The sequence below is a fragment of the Glossina fuscipes genome, unplaced genomic scaffold (assembly GCF_014805625.2).
Source record: "Glossina fuscipes isolate IAEA_lab_2018 unplaced genomic scaffold, Yale_Gfus_2 28, whole genome shotgun sequence".
Taxonomy (NCBI): Eukaryota; Metazoa; Arthropoda; class Insecta; order Diptera; family Glossinidae; genus Glossina; species Glossina fuscipes.
The window spans coordinates 14816773-14833965 of NW_023998423.1; the positions used below are offsets into that span (position 1 = coordinate 14816773).

General features: G+C 32.7%; 1 protein-coding gene across 8 annotated transcripts in view; it reads right to left on the reverse strand.

Moving 5' to 3' along the window:
* Window positions 1–17193, reverse strand: part of LOC119636214 (nephrin) — a 324897-nt gene that overhangs the window by 34124 nt on the left and 273580 nt on the right. For 7 of the 8 annotated variants that reach the window (XM_038031450.1, XM_038031451.1, XM_038031455.1 and 4 more), the window contains one exon: window positions 7562–7960. In XM_038031450.1, the coding sequence (XP_037887378.1) occupies window positions 7752–7960 (209 nt within the window). In that variant the 3' untranslated portion in view covers window positions 7562–7751. Of the gene's footprint in view, window positions 1–7561; window positions 7961–17193 lie in introns of those variants that run through there. The other variant, XM_038031458.1, reaches the window with a different exon arrangement.

Genomic DNA, 17193 nt, shown 5'->3' on the forward strand with positions numbered 1-17193 from the left:
GGCTTGAAAAGTTATTAATAACACTGTAGAGCCAAAGAAAAGTTTTCCCCTATATATGAAGTGAAAACTGAGTTGAGACTAAATTCATATAATCCGTAACACTTTCAGTTCATATTTTAAATTTAGGTTTTATTAAGAAGATTTCAAAATAACTTATGTTAGAAAATGTTTTCACATTATCGAGCACTGCTCCTAAGCAGTGTAATAATAGTGTCAATGTATGAATTGACCTATGTTTACCGCAAGAGGGAAGGACACCTTAACAGATAGTTGTCTCTTCATTAAACCAAAATTGATTTGAAGTCCTCAGAGCAAAAAAAATAAAATCACAAAGAGAGTAAAGTCTTACAAAGTTATTTTGTCCTAATGGGATGCCATACACATCATAAGCGAAATGAATAAATTATTATGAAGGTAACAAGAAGAGAACGGATAGAAATGTCATTTAAGGATAAAATGTTTGAATTAGATGACAGCTGGCCAAATGTATACATGTCCCTTAAATCACTTTATTCTCTGGCAAAAATCTATTAAGACCCTTATTGATAAACTAATTTTGTGGTTGTTTATAACAATATGTGAAACAACAAAATGAAGTTGGATTTCTGGCCTTATCTTTACATTTGTCTCCCTCTCTCTCTGTCTCTCTCTCTCTCTTTCTCTATATATGTCTATCCATATTTTAACCTTTGCAAGTCTTTTGTACACATATTTGTAGCATTATGTGCTGGATTTTCGATGACCCTCTATCTTTTTAACCTTTTTAGCCATTCAATTCTGAGCTATTCAAGCATTCATAAGCGAATTGGCCGATGTGGGGGGGGTCAGCGGGATTTGGGGCAAGTCTGTTGTAATTTTCACCAATGATGTTTATCAAATAATTCAATTTTAGCACAATCCTTGTGTGGCTTCTTTGCGCTGCTACGTGGCATGAGTTTATTGGGGCAAGTACGTATCAACAACTATAAGATATATATCAATATATATATATATATATATATTGGGGAGTGTGCGTGTATTTGTAAATTCAAAAACACATTTTATCGAATGATTTTATATACTTGTATATGTATATATGTGAGTAGTATGTAATGAACAATATTTGTTTGAATTTTGAGCAAATATACGCGAGGTGAGCAAGGACGGTAACTGTTTTCGTTTCTATGCCATAATAGTTGCACTTAAGCCACAAAGGATTTGACCAAACGAACCTAAAACGAAATTGAATTTTTCCACATTTTTGCCTTCAAGTCATTCTTAAACACATCCATACATACATACATACATACGTAAGAGCTGAATAAAATATTTGGTTTGCTTTTTCTTTGTAGCCGGATATCTTATATAATATATTAAATGGTGAATATATATATATATATATATATATATATATATATGTTGATTGTTAGTTGCGAGATATGTTTCTGGTTTCGTTGCTTAATATAAAATTTATACATTTTAAATAGATTTTATAAATAAAATTGAAAATACACAACACTTTATGAATCTATAAAAAGTAAAAAGGATCTGCCGTTTGTTTATGTTTATGTTTATGTGCATGGTACGGTAAGGTTAGCAAAAGCATATGTAGCTGAAATATGTTTCATGCGCTTGAAAGTTTTGAAGGATTACTGAAAGAACATTTTATATTATATGTAAAATGCAAACATAACGCCATACGCTTATTCACCTATACATACATATATTTGATAAGTTGTACATATGTGTACGCATATGTATGTATGCATTATATTGCAAGGGATTTTACATTTTGCTATTGTGTAACAAAGAAAGTTTCCCTTTCATATTTTTTAACAAAAAATAAATGAATTAATTTATAAAACAATTTATTTGAGATGGTATCGGTTATGTGAATTGTAAATGGGAATTGTGATGGGAATTGCCAACCATTAAGGGATTCAAAAGCATATTGTATAGTAAAAGCATCAAAAATGCTGCATCAATTTGAAAGGAAGTTTTATACATCATCATGGATAATAGATTTCAGCTGCTGCTGTTGCTCTTGCTTACTGTTAATGTTCTTTATAGTGCTTTTAAAATCTACAATATTTTTACTATGTTCTTATCGTTATTATTAGTGTTATTAATTTAGCCAGAGAATAAATTCCAAGACTAAGTGCTTAAAGCATTGGCATATTTAAATCTATTGGCTTTATTGAAAACTTCATCGCCTCTGAGATTTGAACCCGCGACCATTGATATATTAGTCGAGGCTCTTTGTCTACGCAGCCACTCTGGCTGATACTTTTAAAATATGCGTAGTACGTACTTTCAAAGTAAAAACGAGTAAGAACATCATAATATAGTCGGGCAAGGTCGAACAGAAGATACCCTACATCACTTAGCTAAAGGCAGTCATTTATCCATTTCCATAATAATACGCCAAACATTGTACCTTATCATGTTATGGCTTACTTTTCATGAAAGCCCTTATAGCGGACGGTATTCAGAACATCAGTTCTCGTGGTCGAAACTCAGCAAGCTTAACGTGCTTGTCAAAAGTTTTATTGGTTTTCAGCTGTTTTTTGCTGACAAAAGGCTACAAATTAGATTTTGCAGCCATTGAAGAGCTTGCTTTTTATGAGAACCTCTATGGTCTGGGTCTAAAAACAAAATTTTCGCCATCCAAATTCCAAATAATTTTGCTGCTGCATTATGCATCATCATGCATGGCGGATAAATTATATGCGTAAGATTTTCTTCCTTTCCGATAATAACGAAGCTCGCGTTTTTTACTTTATACGGACATGAGCACCTGTGAGAATATTTGAAGACAATCACGCATAAATAGAAAACAATTTTATCAAGAGCTGACGGTGATTCTTTCATTTCAAGCGTTTTCAATATGTTCTGCTCTTCCGGCATATTGTTCAAATATAATAAAAGCTAAGCTTATTTATGGGTTTGCACCAAATAGATCCTCCAAGCCGTAATTATTTCGTACGATACGAAAGACGCTTTAAACAATATATTGCCGGGTGTTAGGACTCAAAAAAGAGACTTAGGACACTTTAACATTTAAAGCCCACTTCACTTTTCTTTCTTAACTTTAAAATCATAGACATATATATAAACACACATACGCACGCCTGTAGGCCTACATACAGATATATATATATATATATATATATATATATTTAAATATGTATGTACATATATCACTTTCATTCAAAGTAACTAACAATGTCAGTCCGCACAACTCGTGAATGACAGGCTGACTAGTTAGCATGTTTTATGCAACTTTGTTATGTTAATTAGTCTTGTTACGAGTTTTTCACTGAGATGATTTTTCGTTAGATGTGAATTCTAAAGTTTTTTTTTATTCTTTTTCTCTCTAAGAGTCAACATCTGTATATATGTAAAATGTTTAAGAATATGTAAAAACTATACATACCTTAGATACTTTTATTTACTTAAGTAAGTGTATATATACGCGTCTATAATGCATTCATAAGACGTGAGTTTTAGAAAGACAAGATTAGAGTATATTTTCAAACTTGAAAAGTAAGGGAACGAAGTTATTGTACAGGAAGTGCTTTCGGCTGAAGCTTTGAAATAGTTTAAGTATCTAAGAAAAATAAATTAAATTTTATGTTATGATATCTAGCATTCGGTTGTGAGATTTGTAGAATAAGTTGCTTTCTGTTTTTTCTTTAGTCACATTCTGGTCTTTGTTATCTCTTATTTCATTCTTTTTATCATCATCATCATCGTTATTATTATAGAAGAAATGTTAAAATTATGTCAAGTAGTGTTAGATACGAACAAACGTGCATGTGTTTGTTTTTGCGGGGTTTTTTTTCTTTTCTTTTCTTCTCTTCGCTTCTCTTCTCATTTCTTTTTCTTTTTTTTTCTTGAATAAGAAAAGTAAACTCGAATGCTTGTTTTTATAGATATTAAGTACTTTACCGTATCGCTTCAGAGCGTACCGCAATTTCATAATCTTCATCTTTATGCGCTCATTATCATTATCTGCAATTCGTACAAGCTTGGTATTATTGTGGTGTAAAATTTATCATAGTCGCAAAAAAAAAAAAAAAAAAAAAACTATAAGCATAGGCGCGCTCTTGTTGTGATAAGAGTGGGGTCGGTGTAGAATAGTTCTAGTAAATGCAGACAAAAAGAAATTCGTTTTTTTTTTTTTAATTCTAACAACCCAAGCTATGAATGTGTTCGTTCAGTCAATGCCGTAGTAAGTGCGTACGTATGATTTGTTAGGTGTAAGAGAGCTGGCAACTTCATCGTAAATACAAATAAAGACGTATGTATGGATGTACGCTCGCCTTGTTTGCATTGTTCGTTTATGTGGCATAAATGTAAATGTATGCACGGATTGGTGTGAAGGTGCGTTAATGGTATATGCAATGTGATTAACGTGCATGCATTGACAACAAAGATTCTGTGATGGAAAAGAGAGAAAACTTTTCTACAGCATTCCCTCGCTCTTCAAACGCAACAAATATAATAGTTTCTTGTAAAACTTTTCCACACACTTATACACGTACGCAGATCTTTTACTTAACGTATAGGCAGGCTGGGCTTGTTTATGCTTGCGTTTATTTATTATATTTTTCATACGCAAATGTTTGCACCTGAACACGTGCGCCTATAAATACATCCACTCATTCCTCGTAACCAACTTCTTATATATTAAAGCTCTTCTTTATATTAAAACAAATAGATATAAATATATATTAATATGTAAGTATGTATGTATATATGCTTTCTCTTTCCACTTCATTTGGGTGATAAACCAACAGTGTGTTCCTGAGAATACGCATTAGAAATGTTTATATCGTTTCTTGCTATCTCTCTCTCTCTCTCTCTCTCGTTGTCTCGCTTTCTTTTTCATCTCCTTTTAACTATCGTTAAGAAATTCATTTAAATTTATTTCAGTTCATACAATTTTGCCGTTCGTGGTAATGAAGGGTTGAAGATTTTAAAATAATTACACTTGAAATTATTAAAGAATTTTTTTTTTCTGGTTTTTTTTTTTTTTTTTTTTTTTATCAAAACGCCGAAAGCTTTATGGTGAATGATTAAAAAGAGGGTTTTAAGCGGCAGCATGTTAAAAGCAGCGTTTAATGAAAGTTTTCAATTTTCTTTTCTAATTAAATGATAAGAGTGAATAACACCAGTGAAATTCATAAGAAAATTTTCCATGATAGTTTACTTTTTGTATACCTACAACCACTATCAAGGTTAGAGAAATATTCGCTTCATCAAAGCGTTTGACAAGAAGGATGGAAATTATTATTTACTACTCATGGTCTTCATGAGTTGTTAACTTTTAAATTGATCTGAAAAAGCGTCCAGATGTCAGCCATCAATTTGGCGAAAACATAAAAAACTCCTTCAGGTATGTTACGTGCGTATGACGTATGCACATAGCATAATTTAGACTGAGAATACCTCCCCCCTTTGCGAAAGCGAAGAAGTTCATAAACTATAATCTACACACAACAATAATCATATCCTCGTAAACTTTATAGGCGTGAACCTGCGGTATTTACAAAAAATTGAAAAAAATCGCTCGCATCCCTCGAAGGAGTATTGAAGTTAACGTTTTTTTTTTTTTAATTTCTCTATATGATAAAAGTGATTGATGGTTATAAAATATTCGTCCCCAGCCAAATATAATTTTCTTACTTATTATATTTGTTCTTCTTTTTTCTTTAATAAAACACTGATGACTGAGCTGTAATTTGTCTTTAATTACAGTATTAATGCATTCGCTAACAGTTGTTCTGAGATTAAGAACATACGTGTCGGGAATAAAATAACAAAGTGAACATATATTGTATGCGTATATATCTGAAATTTGTTACGCAAGAAATGAAGACTTAAAACATATCGTGATTTTCTATCATCTTCGACACATTTTGAAAATAAACTTACAACTTACTGTAGTTAACAGTCGTCGCTCGCAGGGTGATTTACTTTTTTTTTTTTTAAGAATTCAATTAAATTAAAAATCTTCTTCTTTTCTCTTCTACCTTCAAAGGCGTACTTAAGCCATCTGTCTTAAAATTTATATGATATTAATATTTCCAATTTATTGCAGATAGTTCCATAGCAACATTTTTCACAATAAAGAAAGAAAATGTGGAAAGATGGGCATCTTTTCTACCAGAAATTGTACCAACATTTTGCGAACTGCTTTGGTTTTAACTTTGAATTCAAAAGAAAGGAAAGTGTAGATATGCAAAGAGAAGACGCGTGGCATAGCAGTAAGCGGTGGAGAGCTGATGGAATAAGCGAAAAGTAAAACGAGCAAAGTGACATGGTAGTGTGACAGGGAGAAGGAAGCACAAGTCGTTAAGTACAAGTCGGGGGATTAAGTTTTAAGATCGGTCGTCAAATGAAAGTCGCACAGTCATTAAGTAGAGCCAAGTGCAGTAACTAAACCTTTGGTTTACTCTTTGAATTATTACTTTTTCTTCCTATTTGAATTACCCGTAAATTTGAACTATAGTGTACATGCGATATCTATGGCCTATGCTGTAATTGAATATTTTACATATCAAAATTATTCGGTCCGAGCCAACTGCATTTAATTGATTCGTTCGTCGAGATATGTTCGACATATCGGCGGATGGGTCTCCCGTTTGAATTGTTCATACAACCAAGCAAATTGATGTGAAAAAACTTTGCTCAAACGGGATGTTTTATTTTGTCTATCGAATCGTTATAAGTATTATGTATATAGATCTCTGTGAGATATTAAATTATTGTAATCTTAGAAAATGAACGCTTTAAGACAAATAAGGAAAAATAAAAATTTGGCACTGTTTTAATTTAATTAAATGATCTATTTCTTGAGAATTAATTTTAATTTATTTATCCTTTTTCTTTTGTGGTCTTTCTTTTTTCATTCATTTCTTGTGCTCAATACTGTCGTTTAGCTATTTTGCAACCTAACCCCGATGCACTGCATTGCGTTGTTCTTTAGCGTTTCATCTGCGTGAAGCTTCATTGCATAAAGTGAAAATAAACCACGCTATTGCACAAACTGAAATTAATAAAATTACACAAAGAAAGCGGAATTTAATTTATGCCAAAAGTTTCTAATAGTTCACTCTCATTACGTGGCAAGGCGTAGTACTATTCAACTTTACTGTTTCAGCAACAAAAACCAAGGCAGCAGCTTTTTCTCATTTCTATTATTATTATTATTTTTTTTTTTTTTTGAGCAGAAAACTTAACTAATTGAACAATATTATTCCGACCATGATTAACAATAAATAAAGAAATAAGAGAAAAACAAAAAGACTAGAGGAGAAAGCAAAAAAATAAAATCTTTACGCTTTGTTAGCCCAGAGGAGGTATTGTACGATGTAGCATAAGCAAGTTAAATAAAAAAAAAAAAAAAAAAAAAAAAAAAAAAGTAAAAAAAAAAAAAACAGAAAGAAAAAGAGGGGAGGGGGTGTAGTTATATTCTTTACCACTTGTCTAAGTTATGTTCCACTGTTTTTTTTCAAAAAAAAAAAAAAAAAAAAAATTCTCTTTCTTATTAGTTATTATTAGATTTGTATAAGAGTTTAGTTTAATGCGCCGCGCCGCGCCGCGCCCCACTTAACGACAAGATGTTTGAAATTCAAACGAATTTTTTTTCACCAGTTTTCCTTGAAAATTGAATGGTCTTTACCGAAAAACAAAAGAATGCAAAGAAGGATATTAAGGCTTGCGCGACACGATATGTATATACGTATAACTTAAAGACTTAAGACTCATATGCGGTTTACACTTACCAAAGGTGGATAAGATAAATAGCGATCGCTGTTCATATTATAATATGATCCATCTGGCGGCGGAGCAGGTGACGGGGACGGAATATATACGGCCTTGTTGAGTAACATTTGATCGTCACGTGCTCGGTGATCCATAACATTCGTTGCGTTATTATTATGACGTGGGTGGGGTAAGGTGCGAGCATTTACTGAAAAAAAAAAAACGAATTTTTTTTTACAAAATTATTTTATTTACGAGAAAAGTGAAAAAAACGAATCAGTTATCGGCTTTCAATTAAAATACAGTATTGGGAAAAGATCACTAATTGCCTGAACCTTAGCAAATTAAATAAGAAAAAAGTAAGAGAATTGTATTCGATTGTGACCGAATGAGTATAGAAAACACCACCGTTATCCTAAAAAAAAAAAAACAAACAAGGGCGAAGATGCAAATGCTCGTATTCTGTATTGGGTGGGCGTGGCTGAGTTTTTCTACTTTCAGTATAAAACTGGTATTTACATTGTGCTCTATGAGTAACAAGTAAAAAACAATGCATAGCACAAGTGTTCAGAGTTTCAATTGTATAAACGTGTGGGCGTTGCAGAAGTGTTTTTTAACCTGTTTAGGCCATTTTCAAACTCTTTTGCGAATTTGTAGGTGATATTTACGTTTTCGCCTATCGGACAATGTTTATCGTAGATACTTGAGCAGACAAATACACAGGCATGCTTAAGTGTGGTCCGAATCTGTATTCACTTACTTTCTAGGATTTTTGAAGCTTGTTTTTGCGCTTTATGAAATTATTGAAAAAAAAGATTGCATTTCGATACACTATAATATTGCGTAGGCGTGGTCAATTTTACCCATTTTTCTACAAGTGCTGCAGCGTCGCCCATAGAACATAAATTCAAATTTTTGTGGATTTATCTGCCGTGGTTTGCAAAAACTACGGAAGAAACCAATTTTTTATTTCTTTTGAATAACAGAGGTGTTCCTAGCAGTGGTACTGTAAGCGTGTACTTCAATCGATTTGACACATTTTCAATACTGGTCCGTGTGCAAGAACTTCCAATGTTCCTGTGAATTTTGCATTTTTGCGACGACGGTTAACACAGACCTTGTATAGAAGGACAGATGGACATGCATAAATTAAGTCAGAATTTGATGTTGTTCGAGAATATATGTACTCTTGGGCGGTCTCGGAAGCTTTTTTTAGGCGTTACAAAATTTTCGATAAAAGAAAAATACCCTTCGTCTTTCGATGATCGGCGCAGCGGATCATGGGTTGCTGATTTGCTGAATTTCAGAAGAAGAAGAAGACATTTTTTTTTGGCCTTTTACTCTATGAAACTGAAATGAAATTTTTTTCTTCCAATGCAAACAAAGCTATCGTAAAAATTTAATGTTTGCTGATAATAAACTATAATTTTTCTTTCCCAGCAATTTTCTTTAATGCCTTAACTTCAACATAAGCTTTAGCAGCTTTTTTCAGCTCTTTTATGTATTTAATATTGTTGTACAAAACCATAGCGATTTGCATAAAAGCTGCTTAACAAACGTCCTTTAACATGTTAATATGAAGGCGTGCAAATAACGCATATTGTCGCATGCGTGTGCGAAGATGCCACGCATATGGAACGACTTGAAGATGAAATATGTTAAATTACAATAAGGTAAATAAATTCACCTATAGGCTGGGCTGTGACTTACGTAATAAAGTGCAGAAATGCACAAAATGTTATTATTAATACGAAGACGGAAGAGGACTTAACCCTTCGGTTAGACTATAATAGTAGAGAGTGATAAATAAGTAATAAAGTGCAAGAAGAACTATAGTTGAAATTAAACGATGAACATAAGGAAATTTTTAAGCTACATCGACAAGTAGCAAGTAGCAAAATGTGGGCAGAATATATTAATATTGGTATGTAGTAATAATTTGTCTAAATCGTCAGCTGAATATTAAATCAGATAATCATGTCGTAAATAGTAAATTGTAGATTAGAAAGGAAACCGCTAGCTCAAAGAGGAAAACAAATTAATTAAAATTTGAAGAAAAACTAGAAAGATTCGGCAGTGGCGGAATTACTTGCACCCATTACCTTACTTTACCATAGAAAAAGTTTAGAGAAAAAAAAGCGACCAAATTGAAATTTCGATACTTTATAATGTTGGATTAGCGACGCCTATTTTTCCTATTTCTGCTAAGGTCCATCCATCGAACATATATGGAGATCTTTACTTTTCTATGTGTTTTAGTAAAAAACCTAAACTTTTTTACATTTAAGGAGAGGAATTTTTATGTTGCCCTGTATCCGCGCCCATTGGCCGATTGGGGTCCTGTTTTATAACAATCTGCATGCAAGAGTTTCTTCCGATTTTGTTGAAGGAATGGGGGATATCTGAATTTTCGCGACTAAGAGAATGCTTAACATAAATATTACGGAACGGATAGACAGATAGACGGACATGTTTAAATTCAGTCTAAGTTTCATACTGATCAACATTATACTTTATAGAATTACTAAAGTTTCCTTATGGATATTGCAAGCTCTTTGGTGATATAAGTATATCCTCTTCGGTGATGGGTATAAAATGTAATCGCAAATTACTGCTAGCGTGAGGTTCTCATATGCCTTTCGGCTACGATGTTAAATTAATTGAAATTACTTTTATATATATTTGTGCTGCTCTTCTTCTTGTTGAAAATCAATGTAGAGTAAAAATATTGAGCTCACGTTACAACCATAAGATGTATGTCATTGTATGAACTTAACTATGGCTTTTAAAGATAACTAATAGTTAAAATGTTGAGAATAATCATAAACAACATGGCAGCTCCCACAGCGATGTAAATATGTACGCTATAGTAATAACTTTGAAAAGGAAAGTGCACGTAAGCGTATAAAACATGTAGAGGATAAAGTTAGACCAAGCTTTCGCCGTCATTATGAATATTTTATTAGTGAAATTGTTGAAATGAAAAGTAAAGATAAATAAGATACGTAAGCAGTTGCACTGGTGAATCGGAATTGGAGTGAGAAGCAGGTGTAGACAGATGCATTGCTACAGAGGCAGAAGTCGAGCGCAAAGCTTAGTATGTGATTTAAGCGGTATACGTAAGTAATTATAAAAATAATAATAATAATGATAACAACAACAATGGTCAGAGAAAAGATGGCAACAAATTAAATTGTACGGTATATGGACAAGGTATAGGCAGAATTGCAACTGCAATGATAGAAAATCAAAATAAACAAATGAATAATAAAATACAAGAAAAATAAGGTGCTCTGTGTGTAATGACGCACAAATTATGTACATATAGATATACATCAGTAATTAAGACGAAGCAGAAAAGATGCGATACGTACTACACGGTCGGATGGTTAGGCCCTAGTAGCAGGCCAAGTTGTAGCTAATGTGTTAGCAACGATACGAATAAAATTTGTTATCAAATCGCTTTCTCTTACCTCAATCGATGCTTAAATTACTATCTAGTGCGGACGGAGAGACATAGAGACGCAGAGAGACACAGGAAAATGTTTTTCGCAGACATTACACAGACAGACAGATACACGCATGCACATACATACCGACAGACTGGCAGACAGGCTGACATGGTTAAATCGATTTAGAATTTGATGTTGATCGGATATATATATACTTTGTGTGGAGCCTCTGAAGCTTGTTTTTGGGCACTGCAAACGTGTTGACAAAATGAATATATCTTTCATCCCTCGTTGATGGGTATAAGGAAGAAACGGGTATCATGTAATAATATAATTATCATAATTGAAGTGCGGTTAATTTACAATTTTTGGGCGGACACTTTCAAAATATATTAATTTTTCGACATAATAAAGAACTCTTTCATAAAGCGATTTGCGGTTTTTTGTTTTGGCTATTTTTTCAAGCGAAACACTTTTTAGACAGATATAAAAGTTAATCGTAATTTTTAATAAATGCTTCAGTTCAGTTCAGATAAAAACTTTCCATTTCCAAATTCCGTTATAAGCTGAAATGTGAATTTTTCATGATAAAGTTTTTTTTTTTTTTTTTTTTTTTTTTTTTTTTTTTTTGCACTCACAGGTTTATGGCTTATATGAAAAATGTGAAAATCAAATTAAAGCTTACATTGCACTCTTCTTTTACTTGGAGTAATTCAAGGGGGGGAAAAAAAAGAAGTTTTTTTTCGCAGAGATGAGATGAAATTAAAATGGGAAGAGGCATCTAAAACATTTACAAAGCAATTAAGACAAAAAAAAAAAAAAAAAAACCTTTCGTTACTTCAACAAAGAGAATTTTAAATAATTCCATTTTTCGACTAATTGAAAATGTCCCTCTAGCTATAAAATGCTTTTCTACGCACAAATGCATTCTTTTCACTATGCATATATTCCAAGCACTTGGAACAAGAATTAATGCTAATTGTTTTGCAGCGAAGACCTTCGTATTTAATCATTAGGCACAAACACACTTTCACATTGAATATACATAAATCTTTAAAGAAATGTTCATCAAATTGTCATTTGACTATGAAAAGTCTAAGTAACTCAGAAATTCATTGAAAGATCTTAAAAAAGCGGTCTCCTTATTGACTGGAATTATATTCATTAGAAAACGGCTGTCGCTGTTCGCTGTATTGTCTTTGTTTTTATATATGTGGTTTTCATGCTTCATGCCTTACTCTGCCTCGTTACAAATACATAATGTTGTAACTTTATGCAAATATATGCATTGTTTATTAATTTTATCTAACTAACTATTAATTATTTGATTTGATTGAAAAAAAAGCCATTGAAAGCACTCCGCAACATCAAATCTAAGCCTTGAGTTTGTTTATTAACATTTTGCTCTTTGTAAACTTTTTCATTTTTGAACTTTTCAAAGGAATTACTTAAAGCAAGATGATGATGAGATACTTTATATACTTTATATACATTATAGTTTGTATATTTTAATCTTAACTTACACAGTAAAAGAAAAGCGTTTAAGATAAAGTTTGCGGTTTTACAACAAATTTAAAACATTCAACAAAGTAAGTATGGAATATCGTCCGGCCGCTTAATTCCTAAGTATTCCAGATTCATGCGATTAAGAGAAAGAGTGGACCAGTTTCTGGGCAGAAACTTAAAAGGAATGCGACAAATGATTTGATTAAATTTGATTTGATTTCAAAAACAATTGGAAACACTATGGTGGGCCATGGCTTACCATTAAATACCAACGCTATCCTACCTTCATATAAGAACTTTTCAAGATAATGCATTGCTTGCGACGCGGTCGAAAAAGTGGTACGATCGGAACAATTTTGAATAGCGATATGAAGTACAAGGATAACATGTATGTGAAGAGAATGTACCTTGAACGTAAATTTGGCTGTGAACAAATGCAATTAAATCCACGGTTGGTGAAGACGAACAAATCCATAATAAAACATTACAAACCGCTGTCTATCACCAAATACCCTATATCATCCTACAGTTATTCATATAACGACTTTTCAACATAGGACTTTGTAAGGGAGGTGGTCGCAAAAGCGGTCCGATTCGAACCGAGAAAATTCTAAACAAATATAAGGTGAAATAATTTAACAGAAAGTTGGTATAAGAGCCAGAGACACGGATCCCAAATAAATCTAATCATCTAATAGCTTTTCAAAATAAGGACATCATTACCAACGTGTTGTTTCATGCCACTTTCATACCATTTCACTCATGCGTTTGCGAGGGACAATGGTTTAAACGTCGCTTACTTTCATTATATCTAAAATCAAGGAAAAATCTCAATTGATCAAACATAACGTTTCGTAAGGGGGAAAATGTGGTTCAAATTCAGCATTGGATTAAAAAGTCTTCTGAGAAAATTTCTTCTTTCAAAGCAACAGTTTTACGGTGGTTTGCTAATTTGAAACTTAGTCATAAGAACACCGAAGATAACGCTGAACGTAATTGATGCCCAAAAGAGGTGATTGCATCAGACCAAACAAATAGACCAATACATTTTATTTTCGAGAATCGAAAAATTGCATTACTAGAGATAATGGACATCCTACGGATATCACAACTTTCTCACTTTGCTCGAAAATTTGGACCTGAGAAAAGTGTTTTCTCAAATGGATACATCGTGTATTCAGGGCAGAAGTTCAAATTGCTGCTCCATCCACTGTCTTCCCTATCTTTTACCCCAAGGCATATCATCCGTTTGCACATCTCAAAAGTCGACCTATGGGCAACAACTGTTAAGTGCAAAAATTGAAAAGTATTTTGAAGATTTTGGCAAGCAAATCCGAAAAAACCAATACATCGAAATGTTAGAAAAACATGGCAAGAGATTAGATTTATGAGTAACGTAGAATTTCGCAAAGACGAAAGAAGAGGAAGAAAGAAAGAAAGAAGTCTCTTTCTCTTATTCCCTGGGTGAGTAGCAACTATGTAATGAGTTGAACCGCTGATTAATTGCGATCGTAATAATAAAGAGCGTAAATACAAAATTTTCATTAAGCGAGCAGTGGCGGTTGTAGAGCGCCGTCACACATGTGCTTATTATTTGACTTGTACTATTGGGTATTGGGAGCTAATTTTAATAGTTTTGTTTCCAGCGGATCAATGCTAGATCGGGTGTCTAGAAGGCAAGAGCATACGGACGTTACAAAAATAATTACAGCAGACGCATGATATGTAATTGCTTCTTCAGTTTCTGTGAGCGGATCGTCGAAGTCAAGTACCTTTTACTCTAAATCCTACGTATAAGTCTTAAAAGACCAGCTAAAGCGGTCACTATTTTGTTGTAGGTTAAGTCGGAACGCTTTGACTGCTTTCGTTTAGTTTGTTCATCATTGTGCAGTGTGTTTAAGGATATAACGTAATCAGCTGATGTGGAGTTTTTTTATTATTTTCCTTTTTGATATGTAATTTTCGAGAAAATTATTTCGAGGAAAACAATCTATTGTAAGGGACAGTATAAACGGTAAGCGGATGAGGAAGATTGATAAAGATGGGTAAACGTGTTGTTGGCAGCAAAATAAATTTTAATGAATACATTTCGGACATTGTTTCATAAAAGGTGTACTCTGCTAATTGCAGAAATCTGTTGTCGACTTGAAAGTAGCCGCAAAGACCTTTACACGACGAAATGCAAGACAACACGTACATTGTTGTATGTTGATTATTCAGGCGTTCAATGATACCCGCTACACCTACACGTATCAATGCCGCAATGGTTTTCTTCTTTAATTTTTTTTCTAGTGTAAGTCTAACATAGACATAAAGCACATGCATGCATGTACATGCCTTTAACTCAGAAATAATTACTAATTACAAGTTCTATACAGAAGCGTATGTTGCATTTATTGTGTTTGTATTAGAGAAGAAAGGACTTTTATTGCACAATAAAGTTTAGTAATATTTTTTCTATATTTTCTAATTTTTTTTTTTTTTTTTTTTTTGTGTTCTTTTTTATTGTATTAATAAACCTCATTTGCTGCATTGCTTGCTTTGCCAATACAATTCAACAAAGCAAATACATACACAATATAATTAGTGTCACAATGTAATTGCTTTACATTCACCCATACAAATATGTACGCTTCCGGTGCATAATGAGTTTATCTACGAAATGTAGAAAAAAAAAAAAAAGGAGAAAAATGCATATATTCAAATAATTTTATTTGTCATGTTCCATACAGCGAAACAAGTACAAAAACATTGAATGGTAAAATGAAAAATGAAAAATGCAAAAAAAAAAAAAGAAAAACGAATAAAGTAAAAGAACATTTTAATTTTAAATTCATAAACTAATTAACTGCATGTGAGTGGCTATTATTTGAGTGCGAGAAAATTAACTGAAAATATTGTGGCATAATTACGGATGTAATAGCGATTGCGGATTTGTGCGTTTGTGTGCATAAGTTAGTATAATCAATTCCGCTAATTTACTTTAAATTATGTTGCACACAACAAATTTAATTTGAAAAATTTTTTTTGGTTTTTTTTTTTTTTTTTATCATAGAAATCTTTTTGTGTAGCAGTAGTCAGTCGCCGGCAACATAAAAGTTCGATGTTTGATTAAAACGAAGAAATTCTAAAATTTTTCCTTTTCATTGCATAGCAAATCATGTGTAAATAACTTCCGTATGCCCAGAATATGCCGATGTGTAACATTTTGCAAACACGTGAAGCAGGAATACGAATATGCATCAGTAGCTTGCTGTCCTGCCGGTCCGTCTCTTGAAACGGCCACTCCATGATCTGTAAACTTGATTTTAGCCTTTTTCAGTTGATAAGTCTGACCCTTCGATATTAGAGCAACTAAAATTCCCATCCTCTCTAGCAAAGGAAATGAAGAATTTTCAAATTGAAAGAGTAAGACAAAACTGTTTCATAATAATATCCTCTTGCCAGGGGTATGCAAGCAAATCGAGTAAGTGATATCAAGGGTTCCCCTCTACAATAAGACGAAATAAGTAAAGATTATTGATTTTCTTATAAATATCTAGACGGTGCAATATATTCGAGCGGGTCGATCTTCCCTCTATCTTCCAATCATATATGGTAGACATACTAATGATAGGTATTAAGTGATTCGAACAAAACCGGATATAATTTTTTTCTTGTTATTAAAGGATAAAGAACAACATGCATTGCCAATCATATCCTTTGTTCATTGTTAGATATCTTCCTTTCTTTTTTTATCAATCTCCTCCTGTTCTTGGAGTAATTGGTTATCTTTATGTTTATCGCCATTGTTGCAGTAAGCAAAGGTTAAATATTTTGTTTTATATTCTTGCTGTTTGCACTTCTGCTATCGATAAGCATAGACATTTTGATATTAAATGCAAAAGGGAACAAATAAAGGTTTGTGGTTTGATGAAAATAACATAAATGGCTAAACAATAGAAAATAATAAACTACAGACTTACATGGGAGATGTAATAGAGAAAAAGTTTGTAAAAAAAAAAAAAACGCTTTACATAAATTGATTAGAAGTAGGAGTCAGTCCAGATATCGAAAATCTTGTCAAATAAATTGATATAGTTCGGAATGCTTAGCAAGGGTCTGATTTTTTCGTCGATAACAATACTTTTCGTCTTTATTAAATTGGCAAAAAGGTGCGAGGATTTAATGCATCTTTCATCTGGTGAAACAATTCTTATTCCCAATCTCAAGCATATATTTAGTTTCTCTTCTTTTAACTAAAGCGTTTTCAATTTTCGTTTGTTCGGTCTGAAAGTATGTTTTACTTGAACACTAGCTAGGTAGCACGTAGTCAGTAGTACTTTCCAGATTTCAAACAGCACGATCAGCTAACTCTAAACCGCTAAATGTTCCAATAATTATTCTCTATCCGTTTCATTCATAGCAATATATATTTAAACCAGTTTACCGAAGCAGTAAGTAGTGAGCGTCTTTGCTATTCGTTTTTCCGTTCATGAGTGAT